This window comes from Castanea sativa, chromosome 12 (assembly GCF_040712315.1).
Source record: "Castanea sativa cultivar Marrone di Chiusa Pesio chromosome 12, ASM4071231v1".
NCBI lineage: Eukaryota > Viridiplantae > Streptophyta > Magnoliopsida > Fagales > Fagaceae > Castanea > Castanea sativa.
In genome coordinates, this window is record NC_134024.1 from 5,707,276 (window position 1) to 5,729,594 (window position 22,319).

The window sequence follows — 22,319 nt, forward strand, 5'->3', positions numbered from 1 at the left end:
TTCTTAGTATATTTTTTTGTCTCATTTATAAGATGCAAATTAAAACCAAACATTAATAAATCATCCACATAGAGGTTATCGGGCTAACAATGACATTTGACTTTTCCCAATATCTTAAGCTAAATGCATTTGTCACATTCATTTGACTTCTATCCATTGAATTTTCATGCCATTGTTTTGGGGGCCTCTTTTAAGCCATGTACTTCTCTAATTACATTACATACCTTTTTTTCTTGGCCAAGTTCTATAAAGCCTTCAGTTTGGTCTAATAAATTCTTCTTCTAAGTCTCCATTTAAACAAAAAAAATCATATTTATATCCATTTAATGAATTTTCAAATCACATATTATAGCATCAGTAATTAGCAATATAATGCACGTAATCCTAGAAACTAGAGAAAATGTGTAAAGAAAAAAAAATCAAGATCATCTTTTTGTTTAAAGCTTTTTGCAGCAGTTTTAGCATTTAAACTTATCTATAAATCCATTTGAATTAGGTTTCTTTGTTAGGGCTTTTATAATCAGATGGTAAGCCTACTAATTTTCAAGTTTTATTGGAATTTAAGGAATTTGTCTTATTGTTTACAACTTTTTCCCAAAATACAGGGTTAAATGATGCTAAACTTATTTATGATTTGGAGGGTTTTCCTTAATATTGAAACATTATAATATGATCTAGAATCTCTCTACTTTAGTTCTTTTACTTCTTATAAGTTTAATTCAAAATTTTCTTGTGTTTGTAAAGGAAAAGTAGAAGATTGACACTGATAAAAGAGTTTCTCGAACTTCTTTACCTCCACTAATTTTCAATTTAAATGGAATTTTGTCATCATGAAAAATCACAGAAAAAACAAAAACATTGTGTGACAAAACAAAAAAAAAAAAGTTTGCAATTTAGCCTAAGTTTTGTTATATAAACCTTATAGATTGAGATATCTTTTATCATCTTCTCATAAAAAAACAAAAGAGATATCTTCTATCATAAAAAAAAAAACACTTAAAAAAAAATCTAACATGAAAAATAATTTAAATATTTATTTATTACATTGATTACGTGATACCAATTATATTTTTGTGATCTTATCAGTTGGTAGAATTTTGTAATTAAATTTTTTTTTGTAGTAGTTTTAGTATTAAAAAAAAATTAAAATGCAAACAAATATGGTGTTGTCGAGCTGTTATTAGTTATTACTCCTAAAGTTAACAGGTTTGAAATGCGCAGAAATGCACACGCAAAATTTAATAAAATCTCTATGTATATTTGGGCTTTAGGTTCAAGAAAATAGAATTTGGCACCCCCTCCCTCCAAAATCTTGGCCCTTAACCAAATTCTAACACAAATAGCATCCCAAATCAAACTAAAAAACCACGTATAAGCCCAAACAATCACAAATCAGCCCACAAAATTTAATAAAAACTTTACAAAAACTAATTAAAAAAGTTGATACCCACAGATCCACAGATCAGCCCATTTTATCATTGGGATATTGACAAAAAAAAAAAAAAAAAACTATGGCTTTGTGTTTTGGAGACAGAGTTAGAAAAAGCTATAAAAGTAGTTAAAGTTACGTAATAGAGACCTAGAAATGACAAACTCAGGTGTGGGGCAGTGCCTAAATGGGCTACAGTGTGGTGGCAAAGGGTAGAATGATAGAGTGAGTGAGTGTAGACAGTAGATCATGTTCTTGAATGATTTATAGTATATTCTAACTATTTTTTAGATAGGGAAGAGGACATAATAAAATATAAAAATGTAACACAAATTTAACCAAATAAAAATTTTCACTCTCGCCTACGGGTGCGTTTGTTTCGACAGTAAAGCAATTCCGGAAAATGTTTTCAAGAAAAGAAAATATTTTCCGGAAAGGAAAATATTTTTAGGTGTTTGGTGGCATTTTAAAAAATACTTTGGAAAATATTTTCAGGTGTTTGGTTGTGATCTTGAAAATATTATAGAAAATACATTTTTTACTTGATGCTCACATTTTCTCAACTTCCAATCAAATATTTATCATCATTTCTCAGTAAAATCACAAAAGAAACAAAACCCAAAAAAAAAAAAAATCCTAAAATCCGAGAGAGAAGCGGCGCGATCGCGAAGGAGGAGGCGCGATCAAGGATCGCGAAGGCAGCGCGATCAAGGATCCTGGGGTGCGACGGCGCAATCGCGAAGGCTGGGGTGCGTCGGCGCGATCGCGAGGGCTGGGGTGCGTCGGCGCGATCGCGATGCTGGGGTGCGCTATCGCGATCGGTGCTGGGGTGCGACTGCGCAAGATCGCAGTGCCAGGGTGCAACGGCGCGATCTCGCGGTGGGTCATGGCGCGATCTCGCGCCGTTGGTGGGCTGGTAAAGTGGGTCGGAGGTGTGTGGGTGTGGGTTTGTCCAGTGGGCCGGAGCTGTGTGGGGATCGGAGGTGTGTGGGTGAGGTTTCGTCCAGTGGGCCGGAGCTGTGGGAGAGTGGCGGCGCTCGTCGGACGGTGGGTGAAGCTCGGACCGGCTTGGGGCAGGGAGTGGAGCTTGACTGGAGCTTGACTTGAGGCAGCGAGAAGGCGAGAGGGAAAATGAGGGCTGAATCCAATTGAAGGTAAAATACGAATGGAAAAGGATTTCCGGATCAGAGGCCCTTTTTTACAGTCAAATGTTTGCTATTTTCCATTTGACCAAATTTTCCGCACCTGCCAAACATCCGAAAATGCGTAAAACCATTTCCTGAAATCGTTTACCGTCGAAACAAACGCAGCCTACGTTGCTAACTCATAATGCTATAAATTAATTAATTGAAAACTAATAAATCTTAAATTAAGAAGAATGAACGTAATTTTTTAGTACTTTTGTGAAATAATAAACGTAATTCTTATTTGATTTGTGTCATTATCTTTGTTGGTAGATGAATGCATTGTAATGTATTAAGAAATAATGATTTTGTTATGTATTTTTGTTTATAATTTCTTAGTATTAAATGGATGCTTATTGGAGCTTTATGAATTTTTTTTCTTACACTTTGATGCCCTAACTTGAAATCCTGGTTCTGTGTCTTGTGTATATAGAAAACCAAAAACGTCTATCACATGAATTGTTCTTGTATAGCGATGGTAAGAAACAATTGATAGATAAAGAATCTCGAATCTCATGAAAAATCCAAGTCCAAAATTATAAGTTTCACTTGGTTACTTCGAGGGCGTTTGGATCCAAGTTTCTGCGTCCACGTCCGCGTTTTGCTTTTTTTTTTTTTTTTTTTTTTTTAACCCAGCCGCAAGGTTTGACTTTTCAGCCATGAGCAGTGCACAAATGCACTGTTCATGGGTCTCACAAATTTTACTTTTCAGCAACTTTTTCATTAAAAATGGGTCCCACAGTACTATTCACACATTTAAAAATTATTTTGCTACAGTGTTTTCAATTTTCAGTTTTCAGTTTCAGCAAAATAAGTTCTATCCAAACGGACTCTTCATCAACCTTTTTAGACAAGTTATATTACCTTGTTAGACAAGTTATATCCTTTGTTTACCCAAAAAAATTAAAAAAAAAACGTTTACCACTGCCAACTGACTAATTATACTTTGTACAGTGAGCGGAGGATATATTCTAATTATTTTAAAAGAATTGATAGATGAAGAATCTAGAATCACATTCACAAATCAAGTCCAAAATTATATTTTAACTTGGTTACTGTATACTTTCTCAAAAAATAAAAAGAACTTGGTTACTGTATAGACTTGCTATTGAAGTTTGGTGGGAATAACCTCACTGATAAGCGACGAGGACTATAAATACAGGAAGACCAAGGAGTTCCTACCACGAAAAAACAGAAGACCAACCCCAACAGCATTAAAGCCCGTTTGATAGAAATACAAACAACGTTACCTAAAAACCCATTTTTCTCAGTTTTTGTTTCTTTCTTAGATAGTTATGAAAAAAAAGTTGAGTTTGAAATTGCCACTTGGGTACAGATTTTATCCGAAGGACGAGGAGATCATCGAACTCTTCCTGAAGCCGAAGATCACTCGGAATGATAAAGATATTAACCATGTTCCCGAAATTGAATTTTATGATCATGAGCCTTGGGATTTACAGCGTAATCTTCTTATTTATATTATCACACACCCACCTCTATTTCTTGGATATTTTATACTTTGTTGTCAAACGTAGGAAACTGTAGTCTTTTTTTTCTTTCTCTCTTTCCTTGTATTAGTTTGTTAATTGTTAACGTTGGAATTCTATTATAGATTGTTGCATGTTATAGATTTTTTTTTCCTGGTTAAGTGTATTATAGAGTAGGGCAGCCAACTGAATCTATATCGGAGTCCTTACCGTGTGTGTCTTTTGTTTTTGAATAATTCTAGGACATACCCAATTTCACAAGAGGTTGGTGTGTGCGTGAGTTTTGGACATTTTCTGCTCACTCATATCTGCATGGACCTGTCACTTTTGTTCTATCTGCATTGGTAACTTCATTGTTAGTTTTTCAGTATATTTACTTGCTATGTTGAGTTTGGTAGTACTATTATTTTGGTAACTGTTTTAGAGTCCGTTTGGATAGAATTTATTGCTGAAAACTGAAAACTGAAAACACTGTATAAAAATAATTTTTTAATGGGTAAAAATTACTGTTCATCCCAAAAAGTACTGTTCATTGGCCTAAAATCACTGTTCATGGCCAATGAACAGTAACACATGCGCATGGAAGAAAAAAAAAAAAAAAAAAAAACTGGCCAGACGTGGACGCAGCCCTCCTATCCAAACGCATTCTTAGTAGTGCCTTTATTTTTCCTTTTTGTTAACTTTGATGACAAAATTATGAGTCACTCTTCGTAAGAACTTTTATTTGTCTTTCATTGTTTTGTGACTTTTTGGTCTCGCAACATAAATTTTGAAAGTAGCACATTTGTTTAGTATGCCCTTATGATTATCTCATTGTTGAGCAAATAATAATATTTACAAATGCTTATGTGAGTTTCTCATTTTGAGTGTCAAAATTTTGTGTTGAGTCTGGCTTCCTGGAATGTAGATATATGTGGGATAGATTCAAAGGACCAAGAGTGGTGCTTCTTCAACGCACAGAGCCTGAAGCATCAGAATGGGAATCGGAAGAACAGGAAAACCAGGGAAGGGTTCTGGAAAGCAACTGGTAAAGATAGGGAAATCTGGTACAGAGGGAGGTTGATTGGAATGAAAAAGACTTTCGTCTACCATAGAGGGCGCACTCCTAACGGAGAAGGGACCAAGTGGGTGATGCATGAATACCGCATAACCCAGGAAGAGTTCGATGGAACACACCCTGGTCAGGTTGGCTTTTGCTTTTCAGTTTGTTTAATTGATGTGATATTGACCTGAAAGTTTTTCTTGATTGCTCAAGAGAATTTTTCTTTTGTTTATTTTGCCTTTTTATTTTTTGTGTTGGTTTAAGATCGTTTTGCCATCAAAATCATTGGAGGTAACTTTAAAGAGGGTTGATTCAATTAAAAAGGGTTGTGGAAGCAGTTAAATTTGTTAATTTTAAGTGAGAGTTAACATTCTTGCTGGATTAATGATCTCTTGATATGTTTAATTGGTGAATTACGCGAGTCATCCTTACTTTAAAAAGGTAGGCTGTTGGCTTTTATGATTCTAGCTCTTATAACTTCAGAATACACAATTGCTATTATAACTTGCCAAACCTCTACTAATTGGATTAAATCTAAGGGCCATTTCCCCTCAACCCTGAAAGTCAGTTTTTTGAGCTTATTTTGGTCGGTTTCACACCAAAAAAAGAAAGCTTTTCCTCTTATTCTTTTTCTTTTAAAATATTTTTATAGCAAATAGCAAAGTGTATCTAAACTCCACTTTGTTGTGTGTTACGATTCTAAGGAGAAGTAAGAAGATGAGATAGTCTTTAGTGTTAGTGTAGCTTTTGTGTTGTGGGTGAGAATCATAACACAATGCTTTGCCAAGTGAATTAATGGCTAGAACACCTTGATGTATTAAGGATTTGGGTTTTTTATGTTTATGTTTGTGTTTGTGGTTATAATTCATATAATTAATAGTATATTTTGGTTGGGTACATTTCTACACTATATTCATTATTGGCAAGAACACCTTGTCAACTCCCAACTTTTGGAACTAGGACTTTGTTTGTTTGTATGTTTTGTGAATGAGCTTCTATTAGCTCCAAATCACATTTTTTTAATCACTGGGATTTACCTCACTGCTGGACTCAATTTTTTTGTTTTTGTTTTTGTAGATTCCTTTATCACTAGTTTGCTTTTGCTTTACTGAAGGAACTTCCTTAAATTGACTCCTATTATATAACAAAGGGAAATGTTAACAAGTACCGTACTATGCTTGTTAACATTTTCTTTTCTGTGTTTTACTTAAAAAAGTAAAAAAGTTGTCAAAAAAATTACCAAAAGAGAAAAAATTGTCAAAAGTTGTCAAAAATTGCCCAAAAAGTTAAAAAGCTGCCAATAACTGTGTTGTTAACGGGCACCTTACGGTGCCAGTTAACACAACCCTCTAACAAATGTCTCTATAGGACAACCTCCTCTATTTCATTATTGTTAATTATAACGTTTCTGACATTTGCATAATGTTATTTGCATTTTTGTGGAAACTCAATTTGTTGTGTATATCACGCCATGATGTTACGTTCACCTAATTCACTTGGGTGCTTTACTTTATGCAGAAAGCCTTTGTCTTCTGCCGCTTATTCAATAATGAAGAAAAGAGTAAAAAAGGTGGATCTGCAAAGTCCAACCCAGCAGTGGCTCCTTTATCTCCAACATTAGAGGTGCAAGTTGAAACTCTTCAAACAAGTATTCAATCTTGTTATTCTGAAATTTCTGATGAAATGATGTCTGACGTTACATTACCTGTTCAGAGTAACAACAACAACACCAACTATCATAATGCAGATATTGCAAAATATCAAGCTGCAGAAATGACATATACCGATGTGGTAAGAGCTTTGTTCGTCATAAGACACTTTCTATGTTTTTATTTTTGGAATTGAGAAGTATTATAAATTAATCAAGTACTTATCTTGTGCACTTATGTTTCTTCCCTCAGGATTATTTTAATGTGGCAGAATTTTTGAATGTGTCCAATGTCCCATTTCTAGGAGACACTCCATCAAGTTTATACCCCATCGCTCCTGACGTTTTGATTCCCAATATCTCTGAGGATTCAACTCTTAATAATCAAGATGTTGGCAATGAGACCCTGAAAAACAATGGGTCATGCGGTGGGTTAGATGCCTATGAACAGGTAAGTGAAAACTCTCAAGATGTTGTTTATTATTTGATCTTGCAAAATTTTCCAGAATATTTTAAGTCGTGTTAATTTGCACCTCAATACTTGTCATTGTTATTATTATTTGGGGAATTAGAAGTGCAGATAACTAATCATATACTTGGTTATTCATTTTTCATCCATTAGGTTGACCTGGATATCTGGGAAGCCTTTAAAATAGGCTGTATCTGTCCACCAGGGCAATCAGAGTGCAACTGTTTCTCTCCATCAAATTCAACCCTTGTTACAGCTGTTGTTTCTTCTCGTACCATAGCCGAAGCTCCTCTTAAAGAAGCAGAGTCTATGCTAGCACCAGCTTCAGTGCCTCCAGAATTAGGCTGTGAAGCTGAGAATTATCCCACTAGTTTTCGATTTTCTCCTGCGACAAATTATGATGGAATAACATCAAACACTAAAACACCCATTGAGTACAAGAACGATGGTTACAAGACTTATGTTGATAGAAATCAGGTGGAAGTAGTCACATCTGATAAGGTGAGAAAGGCTAGTTAACTGGTTTAGTACCTATCTTTTTTATTTATGTTTCTAACATTAGGTTGATTTGCAGGTGGAGGCACGTACGAATATGTTCTCCGTCTCTCCAGAGCCACTACTTGGCAACATGTTATTCCCATTTCACTCAGAAGTGCAAGGAGAGTTATATTCTTCTTACAACTATCACCCTTCTGCCAATGATTGTCATTGGGGGGTGTATAACCAATATGGCACAAATGAGCCAGATCCCATTATTTTTAAGTCGTGGGAGTACTTTCGTAACGCATCTTTGAGTCAAAATAATCTTGCTATTGATGATGAGACCCTGAAAAACATGGCCTCTTTTATGGACAATGGGTCATGTAGTGGGTCAGGTGCCAATGCACAGGTACGTAAAAACTCTCAAGATGTTTTATTGTTGCAAGTTTTATTGTGGCAAGTTTTTCCAGGATAATTTAATTTGTGTTAATTTGCACCTCAAGACTTGTTATACTCCTTTGTGGGTACATTTTTACTTGTTCAAAGTGGTTTATTTGTGTCTTTCGAAAACTAACATTGCATTGTTTTTATGTACAACAGTCCGAGCAAGAGTATCAAGGTTTGGTGAGGTTTGAAGAGAGATCATCAAGCCAAAGGATTCATCATCTGTGTGAGGGTTTTCGGATTTGATCATAGGATTGAAGATCATAAAATTCTACAACTTCAAAACGTCAATGATTTAGATAGATACATAATTAGTAATATTAAAGACAAGGCTAAATTAGAAGAATTATTAATCTTTCTAGGAAAGAACTTACAAGAAAAAATAGTTTTTCCTTAGAAAGAAAAAAAGAATTTTTAGTGCTCTTTGAAAACAAAGCTACTGTTTCTTAAAAGGTTCAAAACAAAGTTTAAATATTCTTTGAAGACAAAGCTAAAACTCAAAGATTTATTAATATTCTCTGAAGTCTAGTATGTATTGGTACGTTCCACCAATATTCTGGAGATTTTGCCAAAAATGGGAGCTTTTCCTCTTCCTAGTTACATTCGCAAACATTCTCTGAAGTCTCTTTTGAAGAGATTCACTCTTTTTCGACTCAAACAGACTTCGTCTTATAGCCTTTTCCAAGTCAAATAGAGTTATTAGTCTTCTACTCTTTTTCAAACCACCGACCTATGGTCTTTTACATTCAAAGGCCTATGCCTTCCTGACTTACAGTCATTGGAACTTGGATTGTTACTCTCCCCCCACAATCTAGGTTGGGATTTTTTAGAATCCCCTATTCTTAGAAGACTCTAATTGTGGTTTAAGTCATTGACGTTTTAGAATAGTAGAATTGTGAGATTCAAGATCCTGATCAAGATTTTAATAACCTCCGGACAGACTCCATTACAAAGACAAACAACTATGGTAGATTATTGTATCGTCACTTCTGTGTATAATGTTGATGAGCACTGGTAATGCGTCCTCAGTTGCTGGTGATGTGAACGAATTCTATATGTATGTAATGAATTAAGCTATCGTTTGGAATTAGTATGAGGATTTGGCAACTACGAAATTGGAAGCAAGGCTTCATTGTTGTTAAAGCTATATGCAGTGTGAATTACATTCAGTTGTACTGATAATTGTCTACTTTCTGTAAACATGTAATGTTATGTACTCTTTAAGTCAACCAATGATTTTCGTTATTGTTATCATCTTTAATGTTTGGGATGGTTAAAATTTGTTTGCTGGAATGTGTTATCATCTTCTGTGTGTTTTGACAAGAATGTTGGGTTAAAATAGATTGACTCCCATTAATTAATTCAGTTACCCAAGTTAAATACAAGAATTTCTGCAGGTAAAGCTTTAATGGCCTGTTTGGATGTTTAAAAAAGGAGGGGGAGTAGAGTAGAGGGAAGGGGAGTAATTTAATTACCTTGTTTGGGAGTTTTTTAAGGAAGGAGGGGGAGGGGTTTGGAGGGGTTTGAAGAGGTTTCAACTACCTCCAATCCCCTCATTTTTAATTCCCCCAAATTGAAGAGATTTGGAGGGAGAGTAGAGCACATATAAATTATTGATAAAGTAAATTACCTAATTTACCCTTATTATATTTATAAAATTACAATGTTAAAAACAAGGGGAAGAGCTAATTACTCCCTTTCCCCTTACTAATTATAAAAACATCCAAACAAGGTGGAGGGTAATCATTCTCCTCTACTCTCCTTCCCACTACTCCCCTCCCCTCTACTCCCCTCTACTCTCCTCCCTCTCTAAACTTCCAAACAGGCAATAATGGTTGCTGAATTTCAATGTTCTATTATTAATGTTGCTATTATTCTAAGTGCATATTCAAGCTTCAAAGATGGGTTGCTTGCAGTGAAGGTAGTTTTACATTTGAAACACACAATATTGTTTCAGAATATTTGATAAATCTTCTTACATAAGTTTAAGGTGTCCTAAAGTTTGTTAATGCATATTCAGAATTTGTTAGTTATGCTAGACATTTTTATGTACTTAGGATGTTCTCTTTTGACTTTCAAAACCTATTATTCTTGCTTTTCTTTTTTCATAATATTGTTTTGGAGTGGATCTTTTCCGTGGCTTGCTTCGAAAGGTTGGACTTAGAAGCAACTTTCTTTTCTTTTTTCTTGTTTTGAATAAAAGGTTTTCGTAGCTGCTTGATTAGGGAGAAGGAGAGTCATAGAGTTGAAGGGAGTTTGAATTATTATCAAATTGAGTTTGATGGAATAATAAATGGAAAGTTGAAAAGTTAAGAAATGTTAATTGAGAGCAAGAGAAAGAGATGGCGGTTGAATAGAAAATGGCAATAGATTTGGCTTGATGGAGTAATAAATGAGAAGTTGAGAGAGAGAGAGAGAGAGAGATGAATTATTGATGTTCACGAATTAGGTTTGATGGAGTTTTTTTAATTATTATGTGATGGAGTGATAATTGGGAAAATATTAATTTGCAAAAGGAAGGAAAAGAAAAAGAAATAAAAACATTGTTTACAACTCAGTTTACATTGATCGTACATTCCAATACAAAGAGCTACCTTTTAGATGTCATGTTTTACTACCCATATATCAATATATTTTTGTCATGATCATGGTTGAATGATCATGATAGAAATATTGTAACAAAGCCACTTGTAGTTCCAATAATAAAAAGCCTCCCATCAAAATTTAAGCTCTCAAGGTTTTGCATTAAGTTGGATGCTTTGATTTGGTCCAGAATATCATAAACTCCTACCATTGAATATTTAGTTAGTTGTTCTTTTATATCACCAAATAAATCATCGCAAAAAGAATAACGAAAAACATCAATCTCTATTGAATTTTAAGTAGGATGCTCCAATATGATCCAGAATAATATCAACTCCTACCATTAAACATTTAGTTAGTTGTTCTTTTGTTTATCACCTAATAATCATTGCAAAAGGAATAACAAAAAAAATCAATCTCTACAAACATTGAGGAAAACTAAGGTTTTGATATTAAAGAAAATACATTTTCCACTTGTTTATTCCTTCACCCTTTTAACAAAGTCCTTTGTCTTGTAATTGATGCACACATCAGCCCCAAGATCCTTGCAAACAGCTAATTTTTCATCACTCCTTGTCAATCACAATCTAAAACTATATGAATACTTGGAAACCAAACTTATTCTTTAGAAGAAAAGTCATATTGGACCTGCAATAACAAACACTTGCTCCATAGTATTTAGCTATCCAAATTGCAAATGTACCAATACCGCTTGAGCCCCCATGAACCTGAAATTTTAATATTCACTAGTTTTGCATTGGAGACACCATGTTGCAACAAACAAAAAAGATTGAAATTATCATTTTAAGCTATTATCAAGCATAAATTATCAAACCATTTGTAAATTGGACCAAAAATTACACTAAATAATCATAAAGGCTCAGAAATTAACCAAAAAAAAAATCTACCAAAAAATTGAGAGAGAGAGAGAGAGAGAGAGAGAGAGAGAGAGAGAGAGAGAACTTTTTTGTGAGAGGAAACTATGCATAGAATGGAAGAGAAAATGAAAAATTTATAATAAGAGAGTGATAATATGAAGAGACAAAATAGAAGATAATGTGAAAGAGTAAGAGTGAAATTAAGGTAGAGGGTAGTGGAGAGATGAAAAGGTAAGAGAGGGAGAAAGGTTTGAGAAAGTATAAATATTAAAAAAAATGAGTGAATGAGTAATGTTAAAAAATTATAAGAAAATTCAAAATAAAAAAGATAATGACGTCGACGCTGATGTAGTTCAACAAAAGTGTAAAAACAATAAGTGCTACGTTTTAGCTTTTAAATATACTAGTCGCATACCCATGCATTGCGTGTGATAATTTTTTTAGGATGGTCTCATTAAATATTTTATTAATACTATAATTTTAGTTATTAACCATTGGTTTTTCATTAGTTTTTAAGTTAATAAAAACCTTAAATAATATACCTTTACACACACACACACACACACACACACACACACACACACACACACATATAGTGAATCTTTACACATAACTTTAAAAAAACTCTATACATTCCACTTTTTTTGGATATGTAAAATTATAGACTACTACTCCATAATATAGTGGCTAATTAATTTTATATATATTTTTTAATAATCTCATTTGTAATGCTTCTTACCATTATCATATATTTAATAACTGATGATTTGCATAACAAAGAAGATAAATGAGAGGTAGCATTGTTCATTAGATTTTCAAAAGTAATAGTGTATTAAAATTATATATATATATATATATATATATATATATATATATATATATATATATATATATATATATTATAAATAAGGTTAAATGAAATGTCAAAAAATGGATTTTTAAATTTTCTAACTTTATTTCTTATGTAATTTCTACTACTATCAAAGAACATCTCTTTTTTAGTTATGATTAATATGGTTTCCATAGTTAGAGTTTGATGAGTTTTAAATTTAAATTTAGTACTATGATTATATTTAATCTTTGATTATTGATTTAGTTTTTTAAGCGAATTTAACGGTTTATGCTACTAAACTGTAAAGTTTTTAATGTTCTTTACACGGTAATCCCTATTTTATTTTTTTACTTCTCCTTAAAACCTCTTTATTTTCCAATCAACGATTACTAATTGATGTTTAGTTTCTTTTTTCATTATCTACTATTTATTACTTTGTATTGTTTTTTTTTCTATACCATCTCTCTCTCTCTCTCTCTCTCTCTCCATTGGCAACCTATCATTTTCCAAAATTTGATGATGATTCTATGACATTAAATATGCATTATTAGTTTTTTATTTTATTTTATTTTATTTTAAATTTAGTGTTTCTAACTTGATTTGTTTTGTATTTCATTCTTCCTTTGATGCATTGGGTGAGAGAATGAGTGTTTCCCTAGCATTACTCCACTTTATGTGGAAAATTTTATTTATTTAATTTAGGAAAAATATTATATTTTGAATTTTTAAAATAAAAAAGAGTGGAAATATAAATAATTTAATGATATATATGAGGGATGTGGCTGAATTTAAATGTTAAATAAAATGATACGAGAAAAAAAATAAAAATAAAATACATAAAAATAAACAATAACTTATCCAAATAATTCTATGTAATATAATAATAATAATACATTCTTATATACTATTTTTAATTATTTATAATGCAATATGATAATATTTAACAATCAAAGTCATAAAAAAAAAACTTAAAATACAAAACTAAATCTCATCAACCAAAATAGAGTTCTAAAGAATACAAAACTTTATCAAGCTAAAATAGAGATACAAGAAAAATAAAAATAAAAATCCACCAAAAAATTGAGGGAGAAAGAGTGGGTAATAACCACTTTTTTTTTAGAGAAAATTATGTAAAGAATGGAAGAGTAAATGACAAATTTATACTAAAAGGATGATAATAAAAAGAAACGAAATAATGGAAGATAAAAGGAAAGAGGAAGAGTGATATCAAGGTAGAATGTTTGGGGAGATGAAAAGGTAAAGAGAAGGAGAAAGGTTGGAGAGAGTGTAAATGTTAAAAAAAATGAGTACAATTTGATGAGCACAATTTTCTTTTATTTGAATTTAAGTAAAATATTACATTTTTTTATTTTTTAAAACAAAAAGAGAGAGAGAATATAATGATAAGGAGGATGTGGTTGAATTTCAATATTGAGTAAAATAGAAGAGAAGAAAAAATAGGAAAAATTAAAAGATATAACAATAAACACTAAATTACCCAAATTATGCTATGTAATGGAATACTATTTTATTTTTATCTACTATCTTTAATTTTTTATAATGTAATTAGATAAAATTTAACAATCAAAGAGAAAAATAATAATAATAATAACTTCTTAAAACACAAAACTAAATTGTATCAACTTAAATTAGAGTTCTTACAAACACAAAAATTTATCAACCTAAAGTGGAGATGCAATAAAAAATATAAATCCACTAAAACATTGAGAGAGAGAGAGAAAAAAAAAACCCTTTTGTGAGAGAGAACTATGCAAAGAATGGAAAAGAGTGACAATTTATAATAAGAGAGAATGGGTAAGAAGAGACAAATAAAGGAAGATGAAGGGAAAAATGAATATCAATATTAAAGTAGAGGTTAGTGGAGAGATGAAAAGGTAAGAGAAGAAAAAAGGTTGAAGAAAGTGTAAATATTTAAAAAATAAGTGAAGGTAAAAAAAGTTATAGGAAAATTGGAAATAAAAAAGAAATATATATATAGATGTTAAAACCGACAAAGATGAATATATAATGTCAATAATCTATTAATATATTTTGTAAAAAAAATAGGAATAAATAATAAATAATATATATATATATATATATATAGATAGATTTAATGAATTAATTGTCTCATTGTTCACAACTTTTTTTCCAAAATACATTGTTAAATGATGCTAAACTTCTTTTTGATTTGGAGGGTTTTCCCTAATATGGAAACATTATAATATGATCTAGAATCTCTCTACTTTAGTTCTTTTACTTCTTACAGGTTCTAATTCAAATTTTTCTTGTGTTTGTAAAGGAAAAATAGAAGATTGACACTGTGATAAAATTTTTTCTTGAACTTCTTCACCCCCACTAATTTTCAATTTAAATGGAATTTTTTCATCATGAAAAATCACATCACTTGATTCTAAAATTATATTATTTTTAATGTAAAATCTGTAAGCCTTATATAAGCAAGAAAACTGCACACTATTAAATTTCTTAAATTTAACTTTTGCTTATTCCACAACTCAAAAGGTGTGAAGTTAGTTTTCTTACATGGAGCCTTATTTAAAACTTGACAAGCAGTTAATATTGTTTATACCAAAAGGTTTACGAGATGCCTAATTCTAGTAATATAACATATGTTAGCTCAATTAGAGCTATTTTTTCTCTCATGCACTCCATTAGAAGTATGTGAGTATGGTTGAGTAGCTTTATCGATAATTCCTAAGATTTAACAAATGAGTTTAATCTAATAAATTCATACTCTTGGCATCTATCAGTTCTATATCTTCTAATTTATCTATTGAATTGATTTTCAATTTCTTTAAGAAATTCTAAGAACTTTTTCAAAACCATCACACTTTTATTTTTCAACAAATAAGCAGTTGTTTACCTTAAAAAATCAAAACTCAAAGTGATAAAGTGTCTATTTGCTCCAGAAGTTAAAATTCCTTAAAATTCACATAAATAAATGTGAATTGATTCAAGATTTCTTTCAACATTTTAAAAATTAATTCAGGATTTCTTAATGATACTATACAAGTCCAAAACTTTTAGCAAGCGTTTGCACGTTGAACCTTGCAAGTTGGTGTGTTGTAATATGTATATGGTGTATTTAGCCAATTTTTTTTTTTAAAATAATAATGAAACTAGAAAAAGTTTTAGGCTAAATTGAAAACTACATCCCCAAAATTTAGGAGTGTTTGAATTTTACATCTAGAAATTTCAGAATTTGAATTTTACCCCCTGAAAATCGGGATGTTTGGATTTAACACCCTGAAGTTTTATAATTTGGACTTTATACCTTAAAGTTTCAGAATTTAGATTTTATCCCATAAAATTCTATTTTGTTTGCATAAGTAGCCCTTCCATCCATATTTTCCGTTAAGTGCCACAAAACTTGCTATGCGAGATTAGTTCATGTAATAAAATGATGTCACGTCATTTTTATTAAGTCATGCCATTTTTAATTATTTAAATCTTTTAGGTTACAAAAACGATGTGAAAAATCCAAACACCCAAAAACTTTAGGGAGTAAAATCCAAATTATGAAATTCCAGAGTGTAAAATCCAAACTACCCCATTACTTTAAGGGGGTAAATCCAAATTCTGAAACTTTAAGATATAAAATTTAAATACCCTGAAATTTCAAGGGTGTAAAATCCAAATACCCAAAATTTAAGGGTGAAGTTTGCAATTTAGCCTAAGTTTTATTATATAAACCTTATAGATTGAGATATCTTTTATCATCTTCTCATAAAAATACAAAATAGATATCTTCTATCACAAAAAAAAAAAACTTTAAAAAAAATCTAACATAAAAAATAATTTAAATATTTATTTATTATATTGATTAAGTGATACCAATTATATTTTTGTGATCTTATCAATTGGTAAAATTTATAATTAAATTTTTTTTTTAGTAGTTTTAGTATTTTAAAAAAATGCAAACACGTATGGTGTTGATGAGTTGTTATTACTCCTAAAGTTAACACCTTTTTTTTTTTTTTTTTGGATACAAGATATAAATTTTACCCTAGCCTAATATATGTGTATGAGTGTGTAAAATTCCCTCTTAAAAACTTGAACCTTGACTCTTGTCCCATGCACACTCAAAATTTAATAAAAACTCTATGTATATTTGGGCTTTGGGTTCAAGAAAATAGAATTTGGCACCCCCTCCCTCCAAAATCTTGGCCCTTAACCAAATTCTAGCACGAATAGCATCACAAATCAAACTAAAAAAAACCATGTATAAGCCCAAACAATCACAAATCATCATCCCACAAAATTTAATAAAAACTTTACAAAAATTAATCAAAAAAGTTGATACCCACAGATCCACAGATCAGCCCATTTTATCTTTGAGATATTGACCAAAAAAAAAATTCTATGACTTTGTGTTTTGGAGACAGAGTACTTAGAATAAGCTATAAAAGTAGTTAAGTTATGTAATAGAGACTTAGAGTGATAGAGTGAGTGAGTGTAGACCACGTGCTTGAGTGATTTATAGTGTATTCTAACTATTTTTTAGATAGGGATAAAGACATAATAAAATAAAAATGTTACACAAATTTAACCAAATAAAAATTTTCACACTCGCCTACATTGCTAACTCATAATGGTATAAATTAATTAATTGAAAACTAATAAATCTATAAATTAAGAGGTAATTATTGAGTATTCCCGGAGTACCATAAATACATACTCCCCTTTCTCACATAATTGTGGGTCCTACTAATTAAATTTATGGTGGGACCCACAATTCATGTGAGTACTCTGGAGTACGCATTTATAGTATTCCTGAAGTATTCAAAAATTTTCCTAAATTAAGAAGAATGGAATTTATAATTAATGCATCATGCATGTCACTTATATTTTTGTATTTTTCTTTACTTAGTGACAGCAATTAGTACTTTTGTGAAAAAAAAAATGTAATTCTTATTTAGTTTGTGTCATTATCTTTGTTGGGAGATGAATGAATTGTAATGTATTAATAAATAATGATTCTGTTTTGTGTTTTTGTTCATAATTCGTAGTATTAAATGGATACTTATTTGGAGCTTTATGATTTTTTTTTCTTATACCTTGACTCCCTAACTTGAAATCCTAGTTTCATGTCCTGTGCGTATAGAAAACCAAAAATGTCTACCACATGAATTGTTCTTGTATAGTGATGGTAAGAAACAATTGATAGATAAAGAATCTAGAATCTCATGAAAAAATCAAGTCCAAAATTATAAATTTCACTTGGTTACTTTATCAACCTTTTTAGACAAGTTATATTACCTTGTTAGACAAGTTATAGATGGGAATAGCTTTACTGATGAGTGATTGAGTAGTATCAACCTTGTTAGACAAGCATCTGCATATCCCCTGGAAGATTTTGTTTCCACAAGCTTTGTGATTGATTTGGCTTTAAAGCAGGGGCGGAGGGAGGGGGGGTGAGGGGGGCAGGTGCCCCCCTGAAATTTCAATTGTTTTGACTAGGAAATACCATATTTGCCCCCCAACCCCCCTACAAAAAAGAAAAAAAAAAAAAAGGTAAAAAGGAAAAGTAACGTGACTTAAAAGCTAGAAAGGAAAAGTAACGTGACTTAAAATCTAGAAACGAAAAGTAACGTGACTTAATTGAGTTTTTTTTTTTTTTTTTTTTGATAGAAGTGATAAAACCTTTCCTACTTTCCTAGTAGTAGTAGACTTCTACCCCTAGAAGTAGTACAATTCTAATGATCTCTATAACAACTTTGCTACACCTACCCGGATTAGAAGTCAGTAGAACTCTGAAAAAAAAAAGTATATATAATGCAAACAAGGCACGCCTCCCATCACAACGAAAAAATTTCTTTTCAATCCAGTTTCTTTATTTGGATCTCAGAGTTGCTGTGCAGTTTTTAAAAGCATTCAAGTTGGGTTTTTAAGTTACATTCAAATATTTATAGGTATGCATACTCTTAATACTTTTGCTTTGATTTATTTATTTATTTATTTTTTTAAAGAATCAAATTATATGTTTAAACTGTTTATATTTAGATGGATCTCTTAATTTGACTATTCTTAACCATAAATTTATAATTCAAATTATATGTTTAAACTATTTGTATTTATAATGATCTCCTCATTTGATTATTCTTAATCATAGAGGAACTCTTTGCTAGAGGAGGTTTCTGCATTTTGTGCAAAAAATAATATTGATGTTCCTGATATGGATGATTTTTATCAACCTCGGCCACGACGAAAAGCTCAAAACATGAAAAATTCACATCATTATCAAGTGGAGCTTTTTTATACTGTTATAGATATGCAACTTCAGGAACTCAATAGTCGTTTTGAAAATTCTGAATTATTACTTTGTGTTGCATGTTTGAACCCAGATAACTTATTTTCAGCATTCAACAAGGAGAAATTAATTCGGCTTGCTCAGTTTTATCCAAGTGATTTTTCAACAGTTCAAGTTTCTTCCTTGGATAACCAACTTGAGACATACATCCATTACATGCGGTCCTCTGAAGAGTTTTCAGCACTTAAAGGAATTGGACAGCTTACTGAAAAGATGGTAGAAATGAAAAAGAATGTTTCATATCCATTGGTTTACTCATTAGTGACTTTGGCATTGATCTTACCAGTTGCAACAGCTACTGTTGAAAGAGCTTTTTCAGCAATGAACATAATTAAAAATCGATTGCGTAATCGAATAGGAGATCAGTGGATGAATGATTGCTTAGTCACATATATTGAGAAAAATATATTCAAGACTATTGAGTGTGAAGAAATTATGCAGCGGTTTCAAAATATGAAAAATCGTCGAGGGCAATTGAGTAAAATAAGCTAGGTGTGAAAAAATAAATTAAAGTTTACATTTTATGTTAGATTTTGTATGACAATTACATTATCATATAGTTGTTTACTTATTTTGTTATTAATATTGATTAATTTTTTTAGATTAATTTTTTACTTCCAATCTTGTCTTTTAATCTTGCCCCCCCTGACCTAAATTCCTGGCTCCGCCACTGCTTTAAAGGAACAAGTTTGTGTTCCAAACAGGTAGAACTGATCCTGGTACTTATTCCCATTGCATCAAAAAAGAAACCGAATTATATGCTATTGTTCCTGATGAGTCCATCAAACCAAATAGAACCCAGGTGCAGGTGAAATGGACTAAGCCCCCTCCCAATCTGGGTGAAGCTTAATACTGATGGGTCAGTGTGTGGGAATTCTAAGTTGGCTGGTGGTGGTGGGGTCCTTCTTGGGATAACTTCTGTTATTATGGCTGAGCAATGGCCCTTAAAGATGGCCTATCCCTAGCTATGCATCTGGATTTTAACAACATTAATGCAGAAGTGGATGTTGATATGCTTGTTTATATGCTTTCTAACTTGTCCTTAAAAATCTTATGTTGGAACAATCCTAACTAATTGTAGGAACTTGACAAGGACCTTCATCACAAAGTGTCACGTGCTTATAGGAAAGTTAATAGATGTGCTAACAGCTTAGCTTGATTGGGCGCTACGCAAAGAACTAATTTCCACTTTTTGTATGATTTACCACCTATGGTGGAAAGTATGCTACCTTTTGCTAAAGCTGAGCGTTTTCGTAGCAGAATGGTTATTTCTAGTTAATATTATGTGCTTGTTTAACAAAAACAAAAACAAAAGAAGAAGACTGGGCCCGTTTGACAATGTTATTCTAGTAACGTTGTTTGTATTTTTTGGAAATACATGTGGGTGAAAAAGTTTGTGAAAATACGTGTAATGTTGTTTAAATACTGAAAACTATTGTTTAAAATACACTACCAAACAACCCCACATTTCTCAAAATTGGGCTAATTTTCTCTTCTCTTGAAATCCATTACGGAAAACAAGAGCTTTTCCAATGTCTAATTCCTAATATTTTTATTTCTTTTTATGCATCATCAATATTTTTACAATATTAATTTGTAAGTTTTTTCTAATAAAATTTGTTTATACTAGATTTAGAGCCCGTTTATTTTCCCATCTCAAACTCATATTTTTACATTTTAAACAACATTACACACATTTTCACACACTATTTCACCCACACGTATTTCAAAAATTACAAAAAATTTCATCTGAAACTACTGTATCAAACACCCTCTTAGTATTTCTTTATTTATTTTAATTTTTAAAAGCAACACATATGGGTGGGCTAACGTTTTGCTCCTCCTGTATTTACAAAGACGTTTTTTTGTGTGCCATTATTATGTTTTCACAAACTTATTTGTTAATGACCTCAAAAAATAGATATTATAGCCTTATTTGAAACTCGAGTACCTGAGAGTTGAGTTCCAACGTGAAGAACTTGACTTTCTAAAAGTTGAGTTCTATTGTGGACTTCAATAAAAAAAAAAAAAATCAACTCAGGTTTTTTTTGTCCATAGAACTAAGACTCGAGTTACCCTTTAGAACTCAACTCTTAAGGACTTAAATTCCAAATGAGGCTACATAACTAATATGTTTTGTTTAAAGCCATACAACGAATAAGTTTGTGAAAATAGAATAATGGGCAAAATAGTAGTACAAAGACGTGTATAGAAAACCTGAGATTGCAGGTGAGTAGGGGTGTCCAAGGGTCGGTCTGGGTCGGGTTTATGCCCAACTCGAGATCGACCCGATAGAATCGGGTTGAAGAAATTCTGACCCGCCGCCGACCGACGAGGGAGTCGGATTGGTGCGGTCGGTTTTGCATCGGAAACACGGTGGGTTCGGTCGGCACCGTCCAAGGTGAAAAATTCTGCCACAATAGTTGATTTCAGGCGAAGAAACGTCAAATTCGGTGGACATCTCACCGGATCTAGTGAGATCTCGCTAGATTCGGTGAGATTTTATTAGATTTGGACGAAATATCACTAGATCTACTTGATAGGTCGCCAAAATATGAAAATTTGTTGCCAAAATATAAAAATTTGAAGTCGGAATCTGGAAATTTGAGGTTGGAATATGGAAAAACTCGCCAGATTCTGGAAAAGGTGGTCTGAATCTGGAAATATTGCTGGAATCTAGAAATCTTTTGCTGGAACTTCTTAGTACATCGGTCTGGACACCCCTACAGGTGGGGGAGGGCTCCTTGAAGATTATTAATGGACAATGGAACAAAGGTTTCACAAGACATATGAGTAACACCAACAATATCACAACTGAAATTTGGGCTCCACATGATGGATTGCTATTGGCTAAAGAACTTGAACATTTCATATCTTATTGTAGAACTTGACTTTAGTGCTATTGTTTAGTTAATGCTTAATTCTTCTACAAATGCTCTTATAGAACCTCTTTTGACTGATTGCAGTAACCTGTTTCATGTTATACCCAACATGCATATTAGGCATGTCTTCTGAGAAGTTAACTAGTGTACTGATATGCACCTGCTAATATAAGAACTACTTTGTTATCTTATCATGTAACAGACTTATTAATAGCTAATTTATTATATATTAGAAAGCACGGACACTTCATTTAAGGAAATGTACCCGTATTGTACCAGCCGTTTCACGTTATAATTTCTCAGAAATTGTTTGTGTTACCATGTCGTAGCCCGTACCGTGTTTGTGCTTCCTAGATTATCTATTCTTTGTTTAACCCAAAAAAAAAAAGACGCTTACCACTGCAAACTGACTAATTATACTTTGTACAGTGATTAGAGGATATATTCTTATTATTATAAAAGAATTGATAGATGAAGCATCTAAAATCACATTCACAAATCAAGTTCAAAATTATATTTTAACTTGGTTGCTGTATACTTTCTCAAAAAAGAAAAAGAAAAAGAAAAGAACTTGGTTACTGTATAGACTTGCTATTGAAGTTTGGTGGGAATAACTTCACTGATAAGCGA

General features: G+C 31.9%; 1 protein-coding gene and 1 pseudogene across 1 annotated transcript; both read left to right on the plus strand.

The window, feature by feature from the left end:
- The first annotated feature begins 2,225 nt into the window (after positions 1 to 2,225).
- LOC142620070 (uncharacterized) lies at positions 2,226 to 8,413 on the plus strand (annotated as a pseudogene).
- Positions 8,414 to 18,768: 10,355 nt separating this feature from the next.
- Positions 18,769 to 19,657, plus strand: LOC142620071 (uncharacterized). Its single transcript, XM_075793506.1, has 2 exons — positions 18,769 to 19,153; positions 19,512 to 19,657. Exons 1-2 carry the CDS (start codon positions 18,769 to 18,771, stop codon positions 19,655 to 19,657), a joined length of 531 nt encoding a protein of 176 aa, XP_075649621.1.
- Positions 19,658 to 22,319: the final 2,662 nt, after the last annotated feature.